This window comes from Stegodyphus dumicola, chromosome 10 (assembly GCF_044657685.1).
Source record: "Stegodyphus dumicola isolate Sdum_Otavi_A_Nest chromosome 10, ASM4465768v1".
Lineage (NCBI taxonomy): Eukaryota > Metazoa > Arthropoda > Arachnida > Araneae > Eresidae > Stegodyphus > Stegodyphus dumicola.
In genome coordinates this window covers 29,081,446-29,100,289 of record NC_140777.1, presented here as the reverse complement: position 1 = coordinate 29,100,289, position 18,844 = coordinate 29,081,446, and the positions used below count along the sequence as shown (strand labels likewise).

At 32.1% G+C, this 18,844-nt stretch overlaps 1 protein-coding gene across 1 annotated transcript in view; it reads right to left on the bottom strand.

Annotated features, from left to right (window-relative positions):
* Window positions 1-16,587, bottom strand: part of Nhe1 (Na[+]/H[+] hydrogen exchanger 1) — a 134,957-nt gene extending 118,370 nt beyond the window's left edge. Inside the window, exons 1-3 of the mRNA XM_085825100.1 lie at window positions 16,310-16,587; window positions 5,069-5,229; window positions 4,868-4,948 (exon numbers count right to left, since the gene is read on the bottom strand). Coding sequence (XP_085681226.1) covers window positions 4,868-4,948; window positions 5,069-5,229; window positions 16,310-16,497 — 430 coding nt within the window. The 5' untranslated portion in view covers window positions 16,498-16,587. The remainder of the gene's footprint in view (window positions 1-4,867; window positions 4,949-5,068; window positions 5,230-16,309) is intronic.
* Between the last annotated feature and the right edge of the window lie 2,257 nt (window positions 16,588-18,844).

Sequence of the window (18,844 nt, the reverse complement as noted above, 5' to 3'; positions counted from 1 at the left end):
CATTGCTAGCCACAGAGACTTTCTCAGAAGTCTTTAGTGTTTCCATGTTCTATCATTCCTGTAAATGTGCAGAATTTCTATGCCAAATCAACTAGAGCTACTGGAAAGTCAAGATTTTGCCCTCTGGTACTTTCTGCCGCCCAGCGATCTTTTTTCCCTAATTAATATTTCTTTTTGCATTCACTAAATTTGTTTTTGTCATAATGAATCATAACATGACTGTGGAGTTTTCTGGCTATGGGGGAAAATGCTGTTACATAAAAAAAGAGTAAAGCAGAAGGAGGGTTTTTTTTTTTTTTTTTTTTTTTTTTTTTTTTAAACAAAATGTTGAACAACAGAGGCTGCAAAAATTTCCATTCTGTGATGATGTATTTCTTAAATGGCCACATTTTATGGAAATTCCAGCAAAATACTACAATATGGGTTGAAAAATGGTTTTAAAATAGTCATATCTTGTTCATGACAACTGTTTGCTTTATTTATTATTGGACAAAGGAGCATACATCAATAAAATTATGTGATCTCTTCAAACATAATTTTTGATTGGTGTATGTGTGACTTATCTGAGAAGTGTGTGTGTGTGTGTGTGTGTGTGTCTGTCTTAAAAAATAATGTTAAAAAATATAAGCAATGCCAAAATAGACATAAGGATACTTAAACTTTTCTCTTTGAAGTCGACAATTAGTTTGCAAATATTCTCCAAAACTGCCAACGATTCGAAAATGCTCTCCAAAGCCACAAATGAGTTCAGGATTTTACAGTTGGAATGGGGATAATTGGAAAGCACCAAAGTTCCAGTATCGGCAGATAGTTGAATGCTCAACACAACAACTAACCCATGTCAGCCATGTCACCACTACACCTTCTTACGATTCATCTCCTCAGTAATTTTTTAATATACTTATCTAGTTGATCTTGAGTCACGGACTTTCGATTTTTATTTTTGATTACTTATCTGTTCCTTCTACAACAAGCCATTAAAATTTTATACCTTTTTATTTTAAATAAGTGATTTTTATTTATTGCAATTTGCATTGTAAATATTCAAAACAGATTAAATTCAGCAAAATATAAACTTCCGTTTAGATTTAATGGGCCTATATCTCTGCATTAGAGCAGTGATACAATACAAAATCAATAATCCAGACTCGTTGGGACTTCGGCGATTCCGGATTATAGATCAATGAATTTAAACCTGGTAAGATGGCATGCAGAAATTATGCAATTAAAAATATGAAACCGTAATTTATGAAATAAAGAGCAATTATGATCAAAATTTACAAAAAAAAAAAAAAAAAAAAAAAAGCTTAATATTTACTTGCTTACTTTAGTAAACATTTCTTTCAATGCAAGTTGTTTAAGTTGCTTCGGTTTTTGTGCTAATACATTCTCTTTGATTTTTTTATAAATATACATAATTTCTTGTTCAGTTACAAAGTTCTACTGTTCAAGTCCTGTAATTGCTGTGTCGAGAATACTGACTAACTTGTCGATTGAAATTTTTTCGTTTTCAATAACGTTCTCTGTTACTTTCTTCACTATCGGAAGCTCGCATAGGTAAACGCTTTACTGGCTTTACGCGCACGCGCCCATCAAACGCACATGCGTAAGTTTGTGGCTTTGAGGTCCGGATTATAGATCATTCTGGATAATGGACGTCCAAATTACGGACTTTGTACTGTATTAATATAGTACAGTCAAAAGTCGTTAATCCGGACTTGTCAGGACTTCGGCAATTCCGGATTATAGATCATCAGTTTAAATCTGGTAAGATAGCAAGCAGAAATTATAAAATTAAAAATATGAAACCGTAACTTATGAAATAAAAAACAATTATGATCTAAAGAATATCAAAATTTACAAAAAAAAAGCTTAATATTTATTTCTTTACTTTATTAAACATTTCTTTCAATGTAAGTTGTTTAAGTTGCTTCGTTTTATGTGATAATACTTTTCCTTTGATTCTATAAACAGACATAATTTCTTGTTCAGTTATAAAGTTCTACAGTTCAAGTCCTGTAATTGCTGTGTCGAGAATACTGACTAACTTGTCAATCGAAATTTTTTCGTTTTCAATAACCTCGTGTCACTTTCTTCACTATCGGAAGCGAATTATAATGATGAGGAATTTGATTTAAATCATATCAAAGACAAAGTACATCGAGATGAAACACTACATTTAGTAAGGAATTATAAGCCAAATAAAATAAAAACATCGGCCCTGAAGATAAGGATAGTACTGACAGATTAACTTCCAATTCATCGCGTGCTGCAGCGTCCCCCCCCCAGCCGCAGAGCAGCGTGAAATTGATAAACAGATTTCGGAATGGTTAGAGAAACGAAGGATATGCCTTTATCCATTTTTTGTAGCAATTCCACTTTTTGTTTAATGGACTTCGAAACATACTTTCGCTCTGTAAATCCTTTACATATTAGTAAATACATATCGGAAATTCTATTTGACATAATCGAAAGTTCAAGCTTACTTTTATAAAATTGCTCTAACAGTCTGCAAAAAATAATAAGCCGGATCCAATTCGAAGATTAAGGAACAACGCAATCTGCAACATTAACTGAATTAGATAATTTTAGCTTAGCTTATACCGTCCGTTATACATTAAGCGCGCATGCGTAAATGTATTATGTGCATGCGCACACGCATATTCGCAGCCATAAAGGTCTTACGCGCATGCGTCGATGCGACGCGCAGAAAATTTGTAGCTTTGCGGTCTAGATTATAGATCATTCCGGATTATGGGTGTCCGAATTAACGACTTTTGACTGTATTATTATACGGTATATTATTACAGAGTTACAGTATTGTTATAGTATATTGTTCTTCTGATCCTGAGATACCTAACAAGATCATATCCACAAATTAAATGCGGTAAAGATGAAGAGAACATCTATAGTTAGCCAAAGCTATGGGCATCTTATAGACAACACTACGTTCCATTCCCACATCCATTCCAATTTTGATTAAGAATATCCGGGATGGGATATTTTGGAAACCCTTATTAAGCCCTACTACCAAAAAAATGCTGTAGATACTCTAGTAGTTCATATCTAGGATGGAATCTTTTAAGTATTAAACACTGTATTTTATTTGTAGAAGAAAAAACACCATGAAAGTTAAAATGTGCAAAATTTTATAATTGTATGTCACAAAACTTTAGTTTACCTTCTACTGTGCTTCAAACCCTGTCATTCTACTGAATAAAAGACTTATTCTTAGTTTCATTTTCTTTTCCTATGCCCTCAAAATTTACTCCTCTAGTCAGTTCTAGATAAATGACTTGCACCTTTAAGGGTGATTGCAATTGGCAGAGACAAATTAATATCATTAACGAAGCACTTAAAAAATTTTCATCTCTAAACAACATTTAACAACTTCCGTTTCAGCAATTATAAGAATTCAGTAGTTAATTTTTTTTTTCCCACTGATTAGGGTTCTCTTTGAATCTGGTCCTGATAACAGAACAGTACACAGTTATCCCATATTTTTTTAAGCAAATACAGATCACAGCATACATGTGGTGAACATCATGCACAATGCCAAACTGGAGGGATCACAGTCTACAGTTACTGGCTGAAATGTCAGAAGTGAAAAGTCATCTGGAAGGATGTAAATTGAATACAGTCAAAAGTCGTTAATTCAGACACCCATAGTCCAGAATGATCTATAATCCAGACCTAAAAGCTACAAACTTTCTGCTCATGCGTCGCGTTGACGCATGCGCATAAGACCTTTACGGCTGCAAATATGCGTGTGCGCATGCACAAAATACGTTTACGAATGCGCGTTTAATGTATAACGGACAGTATAAGTTAAGCTAAAATTATCTAATTATCTATTTCAGTTAATGTTGCAGATTACGTTGTTCTGAAATCTTCGAATTGGATCCGGCTTATTATTTTTTGCAGACTGTTAGAGCAATTTTATAAAAGTAAGCTTGAACTTTTGATTATGTGAAATAGAATTTCTGATATATATTTACTAATATGTAAAGGATCTACAAAGCGAAAATATGTTTCGAAGTCCATTAAACAAAAAGTGGAATTGCTGCAAAAAATGGATAAAGGCATATCCTTTGTTTATCTAACCATTCCGAAATCTGTTTATCAATTTCACGCTGCTCTGCGGCTGGGGGAGGGAACGCCGTGGCGCGCAATGAATTGGAAGTTGATCTGTCAGCACTATCCTTATCTTCAGGGCAGATGTTTTTATTTTATTTGGCTTATAATTCCTTACTAAATGTAGTATTTCATCTCGATGTACTCCGTCTTTGATATGATTTAAATCAAATTCCTCGTCATTAGTTTAATAAAGTAAACAAATAAATAATAAGCTTTTTTTTTTTTGTAAATTTTGATACCCTTTAGATCATAATTGCTCTCTATTTCATAAATTATGGTTTCATATTTTTAATTTTATAATTTCTGCATGCCATATCTTACCAGATTTAAACTGATGATCTATAATCCGGAAAACTTGATAATCCGGAAACCCCGAAGTCCTGACGAGTCCGGATTAACGACTTTTGACTGTACTTGAGCTGTCATATAAATATTTTTTTGGGCGACACTGTGTGAGATGGCACATAAATACTTTTTGGCAGCATGGTGCACTGCCTCAACAGTACTTTTGTTGTGACTTTCCTGTGTGTGGGGAATCAGAACACATCCTTTATTATTTTATTTAATGTTGCTAATGCCTTATAATGCTTAATTTATACATCTAACTTAACCGTCTGACATAAAAGTGCTTGCTGTTATCTTTAGAAAATTTTGAATGAAATATCCAAGGATATAAGGACAATTACTAGACATGTAAACAGATGATAATAATAAAATGAAGAATTCTTACCAAGAAAAACAACAGATACACTTTCTGGCAGGTACTGGAAATTTGTTTGAATCAGTAAGTGAATGAGTAATATACATAAAGCTGAAAAATGAGAATGAGAAAAAATCCCATTTCAGTATCAATGCATAAATATCACATCACAAATTATAAGCAACAAAAGCAGTAACAACAAAATGGACACTCAATTATCAATATACTTACCCATTACTATAAGTACAAAGAATATGGCCATACTAGAATGATGTTCTTCCTCAGCTGATCCTTTGTGTGGCAAAACTGCATCAAGCGATGAAACCGTTGAAGTTGTTGACCCAGATGTTTCATTGGTGGTATCTGTATTATTACCTGTTTCCACCTGAGAACTAAATGACACAAAATACAACAATAATGAATATAACTTCCCAACTGTATTTTTATACATATAAGGTAGGCAACAGATACTCAGAAATACTATTAATTTAATTTAGCTTCAACAGTGTAGCTTTGGCGTCAATTCTATAGTGTTTATAAACTTATACGACAAAATCTACTTTTTAGTTACGACACACATGATCAACTAACTGCCAGTAAGCAGTTAGAGTATACTGAAGGGTACCCCAAGTATTATCGCAAAGTTGCTGTTTCATTTATGGTAACCTGAGCAGTTGAATGTTCTGTAAATATACCTTTACCTAGAATTGGGTGCTTTGACATTTAAAGCGAAAATATATCAATTAGTGCATGAGAAAAGTCAAGGGAGTGCACAATGCCAAGTTTGTGCAATTCTCTGATTTTTTTTAAGCGAAAATAGGTCGATGTGTACATGGATAAATAGTCAAGGGAGTGCACAATGCCCAGTTTGTGCAATTCTGTGATTTTTTTTTTTTTTTTCACGTGAAAAATAACTCAATGTGTACACAGATACTGAGTTTGTGCAATTCTTTGACTTGTTATTTTGGCTTTGTGTAGCGGTAATTTTAGGTACAAAGTCAAAATAACAGGAACTGCACAAACTCGGCATAAATGTAGCGCCAAAAATCGCCAATTTTCACCAAGGGATACCAGTAAAACATACTTTTACCCAGTAAGAGAAATGCAGACATTTTCCTTATCAACGACCTACAGCTAAGTTAAAAATTTTTATTATATTAAATGCATTTATACTGATATGATAGTACCTGCCATTAGAAGAAAATCACTACTTCCTTGATTAAACATCAAAGTTAATTAATAACTGAAAATCAATTCTACGAAACATCTCATGCAGACAACCTGTTCTTTCACTTTATGTATCACGGACAAACATATACAAAGTATTACTGATTATTTAAGCTACAAAACGTGCATTAAATTTTTTGATTTACTAAAATTCTGCGGTACATACTTTCAAGAAAAATGCATTTTACTTCCCAATAAAATATGCACACCTGATCATGATATGCACCTACATATTAAAATATTCGGAGATGTAACATTAAAAGTTGCATGCAGAAGCATTCCTGTTGTAAAACTGGATGTATGGTTCCAAGATACCATTTCTAACACTAGCACCAGCATATAGAGCAGGAAAAACTTTTCAAAACTGTATTAATGGCAATTGCAGATATACGACCATCAAAACTACATGCAAAAAATAACACCCACATCACAGAATTTATTGCTTTGCAATTTTCTTTTACCATAGCTACCATATCATACAAACAAGTCAAACAATGACTCAATAATAATAAACAAGTCACTGTAATGAAGAATAAATGCAGCTTCCTAAAGACCTTAAGGTTCCAAAAGATGAAATCCGACTTTGTCTGCCAAAAAGCAAATCTTATCAACTTAGAAATCTTAAGTTATGCACACTGATCAGTCAGTAAGATGTTAAAACTTCAAACCAACTGTTATTCATTTGGATATAAGTGGATGAATAAGCTGATTGCATTATGTTTTAGCATAACCTCATTTGGTACCTCATATGTACTATAAAAATAGGCTATTTGCATAACTAAGTTCTTTCCTAAAGGCATTCCTTAACACAAGCAGACCTTGTGTGCTCTGTTCAAGACTTCAGACAAGCAAGACAAGTTCAAGACTTCAGACAAGCAAGACAAGTTTAAGACTTCAAACAGCAATTAAAAATCTTGGTTAGTCTATAGGGTGCCCCTTGGATTAAACACCAAGTTGTTCCATTTATCGCCAAATTGCTGTTTCATTTACTTTAACCTGAGTAGTTAAATGTTACGGAAACCTTATTATGAAGTGATTGGGTGCACAATTGCAGTGAATTTAACTGATGGGAAAATGTGTGGTGTGTGTGGTGTATTTAATTATGGCAAAGCACACTAGGACTATCTGCCTAAGGGGAGGGATGCCTTTCGTGGAGGACTTTCTAAGGGAAACTGGCTCGTATACACGTTACACATGGGGAAAACCACGAAAACACCCATGCAGCCAGCCCGTTCGCAGGATTCGAACCTCGGACCGAACTACCAGTGTTCAGCGACTTTACCGCTCGGCCGCTGGTGGGCACTGATGGGAAAATATTTCTGTAAAAATATACTTCAGGGTGCCCCTTGGTGAAAATTGGTGAATAGCCAGAAAGGCACAATTTCAAGATCGAAGCTACACAAAAACCAAAATAATAAGTCCAAGAATTGCACAAACTTGGTGTCCATGTAATTGCACAAACTTGGCATTGCACATTCCCTTTGTTCATGCACACATCAAACTATTTTCACTTTTAAAAAAATCAGGAGGATGACAATATTATGTAATGTTAAAATAAAGTTACTCATCTCCAAAACTGAATAAAATTTATAGCCAATCAAAGCTCAATAAATTGCATTTTAAATCACATAATGAAACAACATAAAAAGAGAAATACACATTATTGCATATACGCACTACAAAAAGAAAATAGTATCGAGTTACCATATTTAGAAATTTCTCTGTCTTCAGTCTGTGGCACACAAAATTCCTTAACAGCACCCAAAAACTTTAAAAAATTACCTGAACTAGAATATGCATATTGCCATCAGCATATAAATTCATAAAAATAAGAATAAAAAATAATCTCCATAGTGCCGGCCTGTCGGTGGCATTTCTTGCATGAACCTTTTTTCCAACAAACCCATTCAAAGCCATCTAAGAGATCTTTGACCATATGCATTTCCTTTGTACAAACAGGACACTTATAATGACTACTTCATTTACACACCAGTCAATTAATGCTTTTTTTCCCTTTCTTTCCAAATCATACAGAAACTTCAAATTAATCTCATCACATACAGCCATTTTACAGTGTACAGCATAAAATAAGCAACATAATTTCTAACTGACATCCAACACAGAAAAAAGCCCTTACAAATATTTTCCCATCAGTCAAATTCACCGCTATCACACAACCAATTATGTCACAACAGGGTTTCCATAGTACACAACAGGGTACATTACCCTACTCAGGTTGCAATAAATGAAACAACAATTTGGTGATAAATAAAACACCTTGGTGATAATTCAATGGGTACCCTAAAATATAGACTAACCAATATTTGTAAGGGCTTATTGCTACATTGGATGTCAGTTAGGAAGTATGCTGCTTATTTTGTGCTGTACATCGTAAAATAGCTGTATGTGATGAGATTAATCTGAAGTTTATGTACGATTTGGAACAAAAGGAAAATAAAGCATTAATTGACTGGTAAGTAAATGAAGGTTTACTTAGTAGTCATTATAAGTGTACTGTTTGTATGAAGGAAATGCATATGGTCAAATTTAAAGATCGCTCAGATGGCTTTGGGTTTCTTGCAAGAAAGGTTCATGAAAGAAATGCCACCAACAGTCCGGCACTACAAAAGGTATTTTTTACTGTTATTTTCGTGCATTTACTTGGTGACAGCAGTATGTATATTCCAGTTCAGATAATTTTAGAAAGTTTTTGGATGCTACTAAGGAATTTTTTGTGCTAAAGACTTAAGACACAGAAATTTCTAAATATGGTAAGTAGCTATTTCCTTTTTATAGTCTGTATATGTGATAACGTGTATTTCCTTTTTTATGTTATTTCATTATGTGATTTAAAATGCAGTTTATTGAGCTTCGATTGGCTACAAATTCTGTTCAGTTTTAGTGATGAGTAACTTTATTTTAACATTAGATGATGACGTCATTCTCCTGATTTTTTTTTTAAGTGAAAATAGATCGATGTGTACATGAAAAAAGTCAAGGGAGTGCAAAATGCCAAGTTTGTGCAATTCTCTGATGATTTTTTAAGTGACAACAGACTGATATGTACATGGACATCGAGTTTGTGCAATTCTTTGACTTGTTATTTTGATTTTGTGTAGCAGCCATCTTGAAATTGTGCCTTGCTGGCCAATCGCCAATTTTCGCCAATGGGGCACCCTTAAATATATTTTTACCAAAATCTTTTGGAAATCATCACATACTGAAAAATGCACAATATTAAGTTTTTGTTAAAAATGAAATGGTTGCTTTACATAACAACTGCCAAATTTCTGGGCAGATGCCATAAATTTGTTAGCAATGAAATGTTTTAATCGATAAATACAGTTGAAAGGCAAAAATCAAAACTCCAATAACAAAAAAAAAAAAACAAAAAAAAAAGTTAACAAAGAAAAATTACTTTTTTATATATTTTCTTGAAAGCTGGACACTTCATATCACATAACTTAAAAAAAATTCCAGTTTTATAAAAAGTTTAAAAAAAGTAAGTGCATAATTTAAAAGTACGTATTTTTAATTTCTGTAAAATAAGTACTGTGAAGAGGTCATTTTAGATAGGGTTATAGAAGAGTTCTGTATAGTGTAACAAGTATTTATTAAAAGGTTTAAGTTACACACGGACATTACATTTAACTTTAAGAAAAATTACAGAGCAAGAGTCTGGCACAACCTATCAAGTGGGACACTTGGCTTTTACTGAAGTACTTCTCTGGTTACTCACCAGAGGGCAGCCTTGTTGTCACAGTTAGTCCAACAGTTTATGTTAAGGGATTGGTTACAGTACTTTTAAAAGTACACATTTTTAATTTATGTCCAGAAAAATATGTCCAAATTTTAAAAATTATACTTTTTACACAACCAGTTTCTAAATAATTTTGGTTATAAAAGTGAAAGTCAAGATAATTTAACAAATAAAACAAGATAAAACATGATATGTATTATTAAAGATGCAGATATTATTATTAAATAATAAAGAATCAATGATATCTATATGTTTCTCTCATAGTGAAACAGCAGCCACAGCAGTCCCTAGAGCCACCAAACTTTGAATATACTTAGTTCTCCACCTTAACGTGTGCACCTCGAAGTTAGAGTTTTGCATTTGTTTTTTTATTTAAATCAGATCTTGTAAGAATTTTATGAATCCAGCAATTTAAAAGTGAGTAGTCGCAACACTGTTCAAAATAAAACATTTTTAGCTTTAGTGCACTAGACTTGCCATTTGGCAAAATGTAAGATTATTGATAAGCAATGTGCTGGCACTGAAATAAAATACTTTATCCTCCATGTGCCATTCAGTAGAGCATAAGAACTTCCAAATTTAATATTTCTATTACTGATTAACAAACTTAGCAATTTAAAAGCAATAAACTCGATTCTTAGAACATTTTTTTAATCTGACTGGTTTAAATTAAAATGCATTTAAATCAACGTTGCGGTGCGCAATGAACTGGAAGCACTATCCCTATCTTCATCTGTCAGCACTATCCTTATCTTCAGGGCAGATGTTTTTATTTTATTCGGCTTATAATTCCTTACTAAATGTAGTATTTCATCTCGATGTACTCAATCTTTGAGATGATTTAAATCAAATTCCTCGTCATTATAAATATCACGAATACACATCAAATAGTTTTCTGGTTGCAATTTTCTAATTTCGACTAGGAATAATGTATGCTTTACACATGCGCGCGTTGAAAAAAATGTTTAATAAAGTAAACAAATAAATATTAAGCTTTTTTTTTTTAAAATTTTGATACCCTTTAGATCATAATTGTTCTTTATTTCATAAATTACGGTTTCACATTTTTAATTTTATAATTTCTGCATGCCATCTTACCAGATTTAAACTGATGATCTATAATATGGAAAAATCTATAATCCGGAATCGCCGAAGTCCCAACGAGTCTGGATTAAAGACTTTTGACTATATTCAGTTTTGAAGGCCGTAAAAAATCGCCAAACTATTGATGCCAGTGCTGCCAAAAATAATTGCCGCAACCCTAATGCAAGAAAGGAAGTATAATAGTAAATAACTATCTAAGATTGATGTTTCAATTTAGATGAAAGGTTAATTTTATATAATACTTTTTTATTATTATAATTTATATAAAAAAGGCTAAACATGACTAAGTGGAAGCATAAGATTAAATAACTATTTCAGATCATTATTATAATTTAGGTTGATCTTTACATTATGGTAACTTGGCGTTTTTTTGGCGAAAATTTGGCGACCAACTCTTCTACAGCAACCCTCTATTTTTTTTTCCCCGCCGCCATTTTGTCTTCACGAAGTAAAGACATGTTTCTTTTCTTTTTATCTACTGAATACCTTCCAACAATCTACTAGCCGAATTACACTTATGCTAGATCTTTACATTATGGTAACTTGGCGTTTTTTTGGCGAAAATTTGGCGACCAACTCTTCTACAGCAACGCTCTATTTTTTTTTTTCCCGCCGCCATTTTGTCTTCACGAATGTTTCTTTTCTTTTTATCTACTGAACACTTCTTCCAACAATCTACTAGCCGAATTACACTTATGCTAGAAATTTTGGTTGATCTTTACAATATGGTAACTGGTAGTTTGGCGACATTTTGGAGGCGATAAAGGTTACTACCTGGGACTTTGGTAATAATGTGAGCAGTACTCAGTTCCGATTACGCATTATTTTGCATGAGGGAAAAAATGAGAGATCATGGGATATGTCATGTGATATTAATGGACGAATTACGGTTCTTTAATCGGAAAAGGAGGGAAATCGGGAAAAAATGTGGAAATTTTGTATTTAGCTTTATTCTGTGTTGTGTAACTTTTGGATCCCATGACCCTAACTAAAGTGATTCGAAATGGGTATTTAGGCATTGTGATAAAGAGAAGTTTGCTTTTTATTTAGCGGAGAAAGTATGGAGGAAAAATTCGCAGAAAAAATCTTTGAATAATTTTATGGAATGAATTAGAAAAGTGTATCCGCCACGTAATCAAGATTCTGAAGAAGATTAGGTAAGTTAGTATTTTTAATTATTTGAGGATATTATTTTTATGCATTGTTCTAAATGTAAGGTGGAAAGAAATTTGGTATTATTGGGAAAATTGTTATTAGCAATGATTTAGTTTAAAGTAATTAGGATTGTAAGGTAATTTTTATTAATTTAATGTATGTGCTCATTTATATTTTAAGTAGTGTTTTTGAATTTAATTATATTTTAATGAAATGATAGTTATTTTGTAAATTTTATGTTTGTAGGAATTTGGTATACGTTTTAGTTGAAGTAAACGTGCATGGAAATAATTTAAATATCTGACACTAAGTATTTGTAATGGTTGCGGTATGAATTCGTTGGTGACGTTTATAATATAATAGATGATTTAGAAGTAAAAGTTTTTGGATATTTTATTTATTTTATATGTGGAAATGTTCATATTTGGAAAGGGTAAATACTTTTTCGCGATCAGGTAATTTCATATATGTTCTTTTTACCGGGTTTAAAGATTGAGAAAATTGTCATGTATTTTCGTGAAATTTTTATAATTTATGAGAAAAAAGCAGTGTACATGGATATAGTGAAAGTGTGTGCAATGCCATTTTTGTGCAATTCTGGGATTTTTTTTAAGTAAAAATAAGTCGACGTGTACATGGTTTAGTGATATTTTAATTAAATGATAGTTATTTTGTGAATTTTATGTTTGTAGGAATTTGGTATACGTTTAAGTTGAAATAAACGTGCATGGAAATAATTTAAATATTTGATACTAAGTATTTGTAATACTTGCGGTATGAATTCGTTGGTGATATGTATAATGTAATAGATGATTTAGAGGTAAAAGTTTTTGGATATTTTATTTATTTTATATGTGGAAATGTTCATATTTGTAAAGGGTAAATACTTTTTCGCGATCAGGTAATTTCATATATGTTCTTTTTACCGGGTTTAAAGATTGAGAAAATTGTCATGTATTTTCGTGAAATTTTTATAATTTATGAGAAAAAAGCAGTGTACATGGATATAGTGAAAGTGTGCGCAATGCCATTTTTGTGCAATTCTGGGATTTTTTTTAAGTAAAAATAAGTCGACGTGTACATGGTTTAGTGATATTTTAATTAAATGATAGTTATTTTGTGAATTTTATGTTTGTAGGAATTTGGTATATGTTTAAGTTGAAATAAACATGCATGGAAATAATTTAAATATTTGATACTAAGTATTTGTAATGCTTGCGGTATGAACTCATTGGTGACGTGTATAATGTAATAGATGATTTAGAGGTAAAAGTTTTTGGATATTTTATTTATTTTATATGTGGAAATGTTCATATTTGTAAAGGGTAAATACTTTTTCGCGATCAGGTAATTTCATATATTTTATTTTCTTTTTACCGGGTTTAAAGATTGAGAAAATTGTCATGTATTTTCGTGAAATTTTTCTAATTTATGAGAAAAAAGCAGTGTATATGGATATAGTGAAGAGTGTGCGCAATGCCACTTTTGTGCAATTCTGGGATGTTTTTTTAAGTAAAAATAAGTCGGCGTGTACATGGTTTATGTGTATGTGTTATTTTGAAAAACGCGTAAGGTGTATGGTATTGTGCACTTTTTCCCAATTTTGCAGTGAATATTTGTCATGATTAAGCAGTTTTGTTTGATAAAATTTCTAGCATAAGTGTAATTCGGCTAGTAGATTGTTGGAAGAAGTGTTCAGTAGATAAGAAGAAAAGAAACATGTCTTTACTTCGTGAAGACAAAATGGCGGTGGGGAAAAAAAAATAGAGGGTTGCTGTAGGATAGTTGGTTGCCAAATTTTCGCCAAAAAATCGCCAAGTTACCATAATGTAAAGATCAACCGAAATGGTTATCTAACAAAACTGCTTAATTATGACAAATATTCACTGCAAAATTCGGAAAAAGTACACAATACCATACTCCTTACGCGTTTTTCAAAATAACACATACACATAAACCATGTACACGCCGACTTATTTTTACTTAAAAAAACATCCCAGAATTGCACAAAAATGGCATTGCGCACATTCTTCACTATATCCATGTACACTGCTTTTTTCTCATAAATTAGAAAAATTTCACGAAAATACATGACAATTTTCTCAATCTTTAAACCCGGTAAAAAGAATATATATGAAATTACCTGATCGCGAAAAAGTATTTACCCTTTCCAAATATGAACATTTCCACATATAAAATAAACAAAATATCCAAAAACTTTTACCTCTAAATCATCTATTATGTTATACACGTCACCAACGAATTCATACCGCAAGCATTACAAATACTTAGTATCAAATATTTAAATTATTTCCATGCACGTTTACTTCAACTTAAACGTATACCAAATTCCTACAAACATAAAATTCACAAAATAACTATCATTTAATTCAAATATAATTAAATTCAAAAACACTACTTAAAATATAAATGAGCACATACATTAAATTAATACATACATAAATACCCATTTCGAATTCACTTTAGTTACGGCCATGGGATCCAAAAATTCACGAACACTGTTTCACACAACACAGAATAAAGCCAAATACAAAATTTCCAGATTTTTTCCCGATTTTCCCCCTTTTCCGATTAAAGAACCGTAATTTGTCCAATAATATCACATGACATATCCCATGATCTCTCATTTCCCTCACACAAAATAATGCGTAATCGGAACTGAGTACTGCTCACATTATTACCAAAGTGCCAGGTAGTAACCTTTATCGCCTCCAAAATGTCGCCAAACTACCAGTTACCATATTGTAAAGATCAACGATAATTTACATAAAAATTGATAAACATAACTGAATGGATGCCTGCATCGCTACCGAGTTATCGCTAAAACATAATTTTATCTCATTGGTTGTTCAAACATAATTTGCTATAATTAATGATGCCTTTTCTTCAAAAATCCTCATTAAGTGCAGATTCGCCCACTTATTTGTTTGCCGCTTTTTACAAGGGTAAAAACAATTGGATTTTTGTCAATTTTCTTTTACTTTTTAAGTGAATATAAGTCGATGTGTACATAGATAGAGGGTGTACACAGTGCCATTTTTAAGCAATTCTGAGATTTTTTTTTTTTTTTTTAAGTGAAAACAGATCAATGTGTACATGGATACCGAATATGTGCAATTCTTAAAAACAGGACAAGCAGTGGGTGATTCTGCACTTTATCCAAAATTCTATTGCAGACATGTCATGGACAATTCCCAAATTTTAAAATCCATAGGATATCAAAAAAGGATTTAAAAATTAAACTAGTATTTAAATAGCATCTTGAGAAATATGGAAATATATAAACTTACGCAATCTGAAATCAGTGCGTACACTAGATTTGGCGCGCTGTTAAATGGGAGCGTTTGCTACATTTGGCATTTATGCACATACATTTTCCCTGTAATTTTCTTACAGTCCTCAAAACGAAATAGTACCCAACTATTTTTATAGAATGTTTTAAAACTCAGAAGTTCCTAGAAAATTCAATTCCATTTGTGAAAATGTTGCTTTTATTTTTTTCTCATTTATGTAACTAATTACTTATCAGATATTTATCAGCATCTAATTTCTGACATATTTCCAATATGAAAGTAATATGAAATGCTTAGTACTAACTTGTCATTAAAAAACAAACATGATTTTATATTTTCTAAAAACTAAAAAAAAAAAAGTTACTTCAATTGACTTTTGACATAAAAGCACTATAAAGCAAAAAATTATTTGTTGAATATTGCACGTAAAAAATAGTAAGTAAAATGATAAGTTACAGAATATGTATTTCATATGTAATTCGAAAGGTTAATTAAAATATTTTTATTTCAAGTTTTGGACCATTGCATTCATTTGATACCCAAGTTGAATGATGAGATGTGGTAAAAGTATACACATAGTCCTATCTTGCGATGGACGAACGGTTATTAAAAACAGCAAAGTATTAATCTGAGTGGAATTAAATGGAAAGAAACTACTAAGAAATATTTCCTTTAAACTTTATTAGAAGAGATTTAATTTCGATATTACTACACCCAACACTAATTACGACTACAAATTACTAACATTAATGCCAAAATAAGCGTGTTTCCACTTTTCAGAAAAGTTATTACTCATGCCCTGCCTCCTTACAACTCGAATATTCGGCAACTAGAGAATATTATCGAAGCCTTAAAATGACGGAAGAAATGAATGAATGAAAACGTAGTATTTCATACCAATTATATACTTACACGTTCGATGTGGATGCATTGTCACTTACAAAACTTTTGGGTATTACAGTATTTTTTGAACTTAATTTTGATGCTGACTCATAATAAGATATTGTAGATGTTTTGGGTGACTGACTACTACTTAATTGAATTAAATATAAGAAAAAGGGGGTGCTTAATATGATAATTAAACTATACGGTTGGCGCATAGTCACCTGCGCGGAGTTAATTTCAGCTACTTATGGCAAAACAGCATCACATTACGAAACTACCTAGACAAATAGTGAAAAATATTTTTAACTCCTGGTGCACTTTAAGTCTTTTGGCCCGAAGTAGCATTCTTACATTTTAATTGAAATAAATAGATATCAATATGAATAAAACTAGTTCTTCAAGAATATATTTATTTTGTTAGATAATAAACAAGAAAAAAGGTGTGTAACTTTAAGGTTTGATCAGAAATTTTCGGAATGTTATATACGATTGAGACAGTAGTAGGTTAAACACATTCTAAGAAATAAAGAAAAGGGATTCATGTATTGCATGAACAGAACAATGATTAATTATGATGTAGATACTTAGATACTTAGTTGTAATATACTGGATTTCTACTGCACTACGGCAGTACTTCCCAGTAGCATGAGAGATATCCCGAAGGAACATGGCTTTGAAGGAAAATCAGTTAGGTTCTATTGCAGGAAAAATCAGAAGAGTATAAAAGAAAAGAGAAGAGCGATGCAAAATCCTTGCACGTGCCGCTATCTGGTGGCGGTGAATGATGTAGGAAGCAAACTAAAATCTTTTATATACAACATTTCAAATGCCCGGACTTTTAAATTTATTCTTCGGAAATCATCGTTATCATCTATCGGTCATTAGGGAGCTCTAAGTTAAACTTTTAGAGATCCCTTGTACGAAAATAAGATTCAAACAAGCATCATTCTTCTACTTCATGAAAATATTTTATCAAAAAGTTCAAAAAAATTTAATTTTAAATGTCTACATTGTGCATTATAATAAAAGAATTGCCACCAAGGCCGGTCTTCGAAGAAGCCCTGAATCTACTTCTCCTACTGAAATAAAAATTTTACTGCTGGGATGGGTGCGATGGATTCTGATTCAGAATGGGCGCTGCGATCACGAAAGCTGGATGCGGTGTCTAAATATAGCTCCGAGATTTTTTAAATAAAAGTTTCAGTAAATGTTTTCAACTCTCTAAAAAAGTTTAATGCGCCTTTCCTATGCAATGTCTCATTCATCAAATTGAAAAAGGAAACTTCACTTCTTCGAAATTTCAGGTGTTTTGTTACCTGTTCACTATCAACACGAGAAATCCAAAAGAGGCCCTGACACGGAATATTCAGATAAGTAACATTCTGTTCTCTATACAATATCTGTTTCTCTATCAGTAGAGTGCCATTAAATTTCTTTATTTATTATTTTCATAAGATTCTAGCATTATACAATAGTTGTTCATAGTAGCAGGTCATGTGGTTCTTTTCTTCGTAACTATTCCGTAGAGACGCCCTTATCAGTAGTCCGTTCTTATCAGCAACTCACACCCTTCGGAGCCCCCCCCCCCCTTTTCGTGCTTAGGAATTTCTTGAGAGGGAAAAATGGGTATCTCTTGACCATCGATGAGTATAGATTGTGATTTTTGTAACTAAGATCCCAGATTTTTTTTTTTTTTTTCAGGTCTCAAACTTAGAATTATGAGCAAATAAAAATACAGTGTGACGGAATTTGTTAAACTTGTACTATAATAAATTACAACGGTTAAATTAATAAATTAATTTTATATTTAACTAATATTTAAGAAAAATAAACTGTATAATTTATTTTTGCTGAAATGCTCTCACACATGTATGGATTTATGATTTTGTCAGTTACTATTTTTATGAAATATACATGAATTTTTTGGGAACGGTAATATTTAATGTTACTTTAATTAAAATATTATGTACATCTCTGTGATGATATATATCTTTTCTAGTTAGGTCTCAAGATAAGGGCATACACATTACCATGAAGGAATTTATTCATTTATTTATTGATTTTTTAAAACTTAGCTAAAGTTTGCTTCTTAAAGACACAAACTTTTGCAGATGAACTCCTTAACTACACTCATGGACACAATTGTATATTAGGGTATTTTCTACTTCTTTTCCTTTTCTTTCTATAGGCCTTTTTTTTTCCCTCTATTATTTTTGGACCATTTATTTTAAATTTTATTTTGTCCCATCTTTTCTTTCTGGCCTTTTGAACTCGTACAAAATCTACGAAATTCCTTTTTACTCTCCTCAAATACGAAATTGCCCCCTTTCTATATACCTTTCCTTCGCACCTATGCTTTGGGATTTCCCGCAGTGGGTGCGAATAGCTAAGAAGCTATTCACACCACTTACGTTCGCGCACGCGCACAATCAGTAGCTCAGGTACCAGCATTTTACGACGATTTCCATAACATACACAGATCGTAATTTATTCTCGAGTGTCAAGATGTAGAAACATCTTTTTACTCGACTTCTGATAAGAATCTGGGAGGAGGAGAAAGAG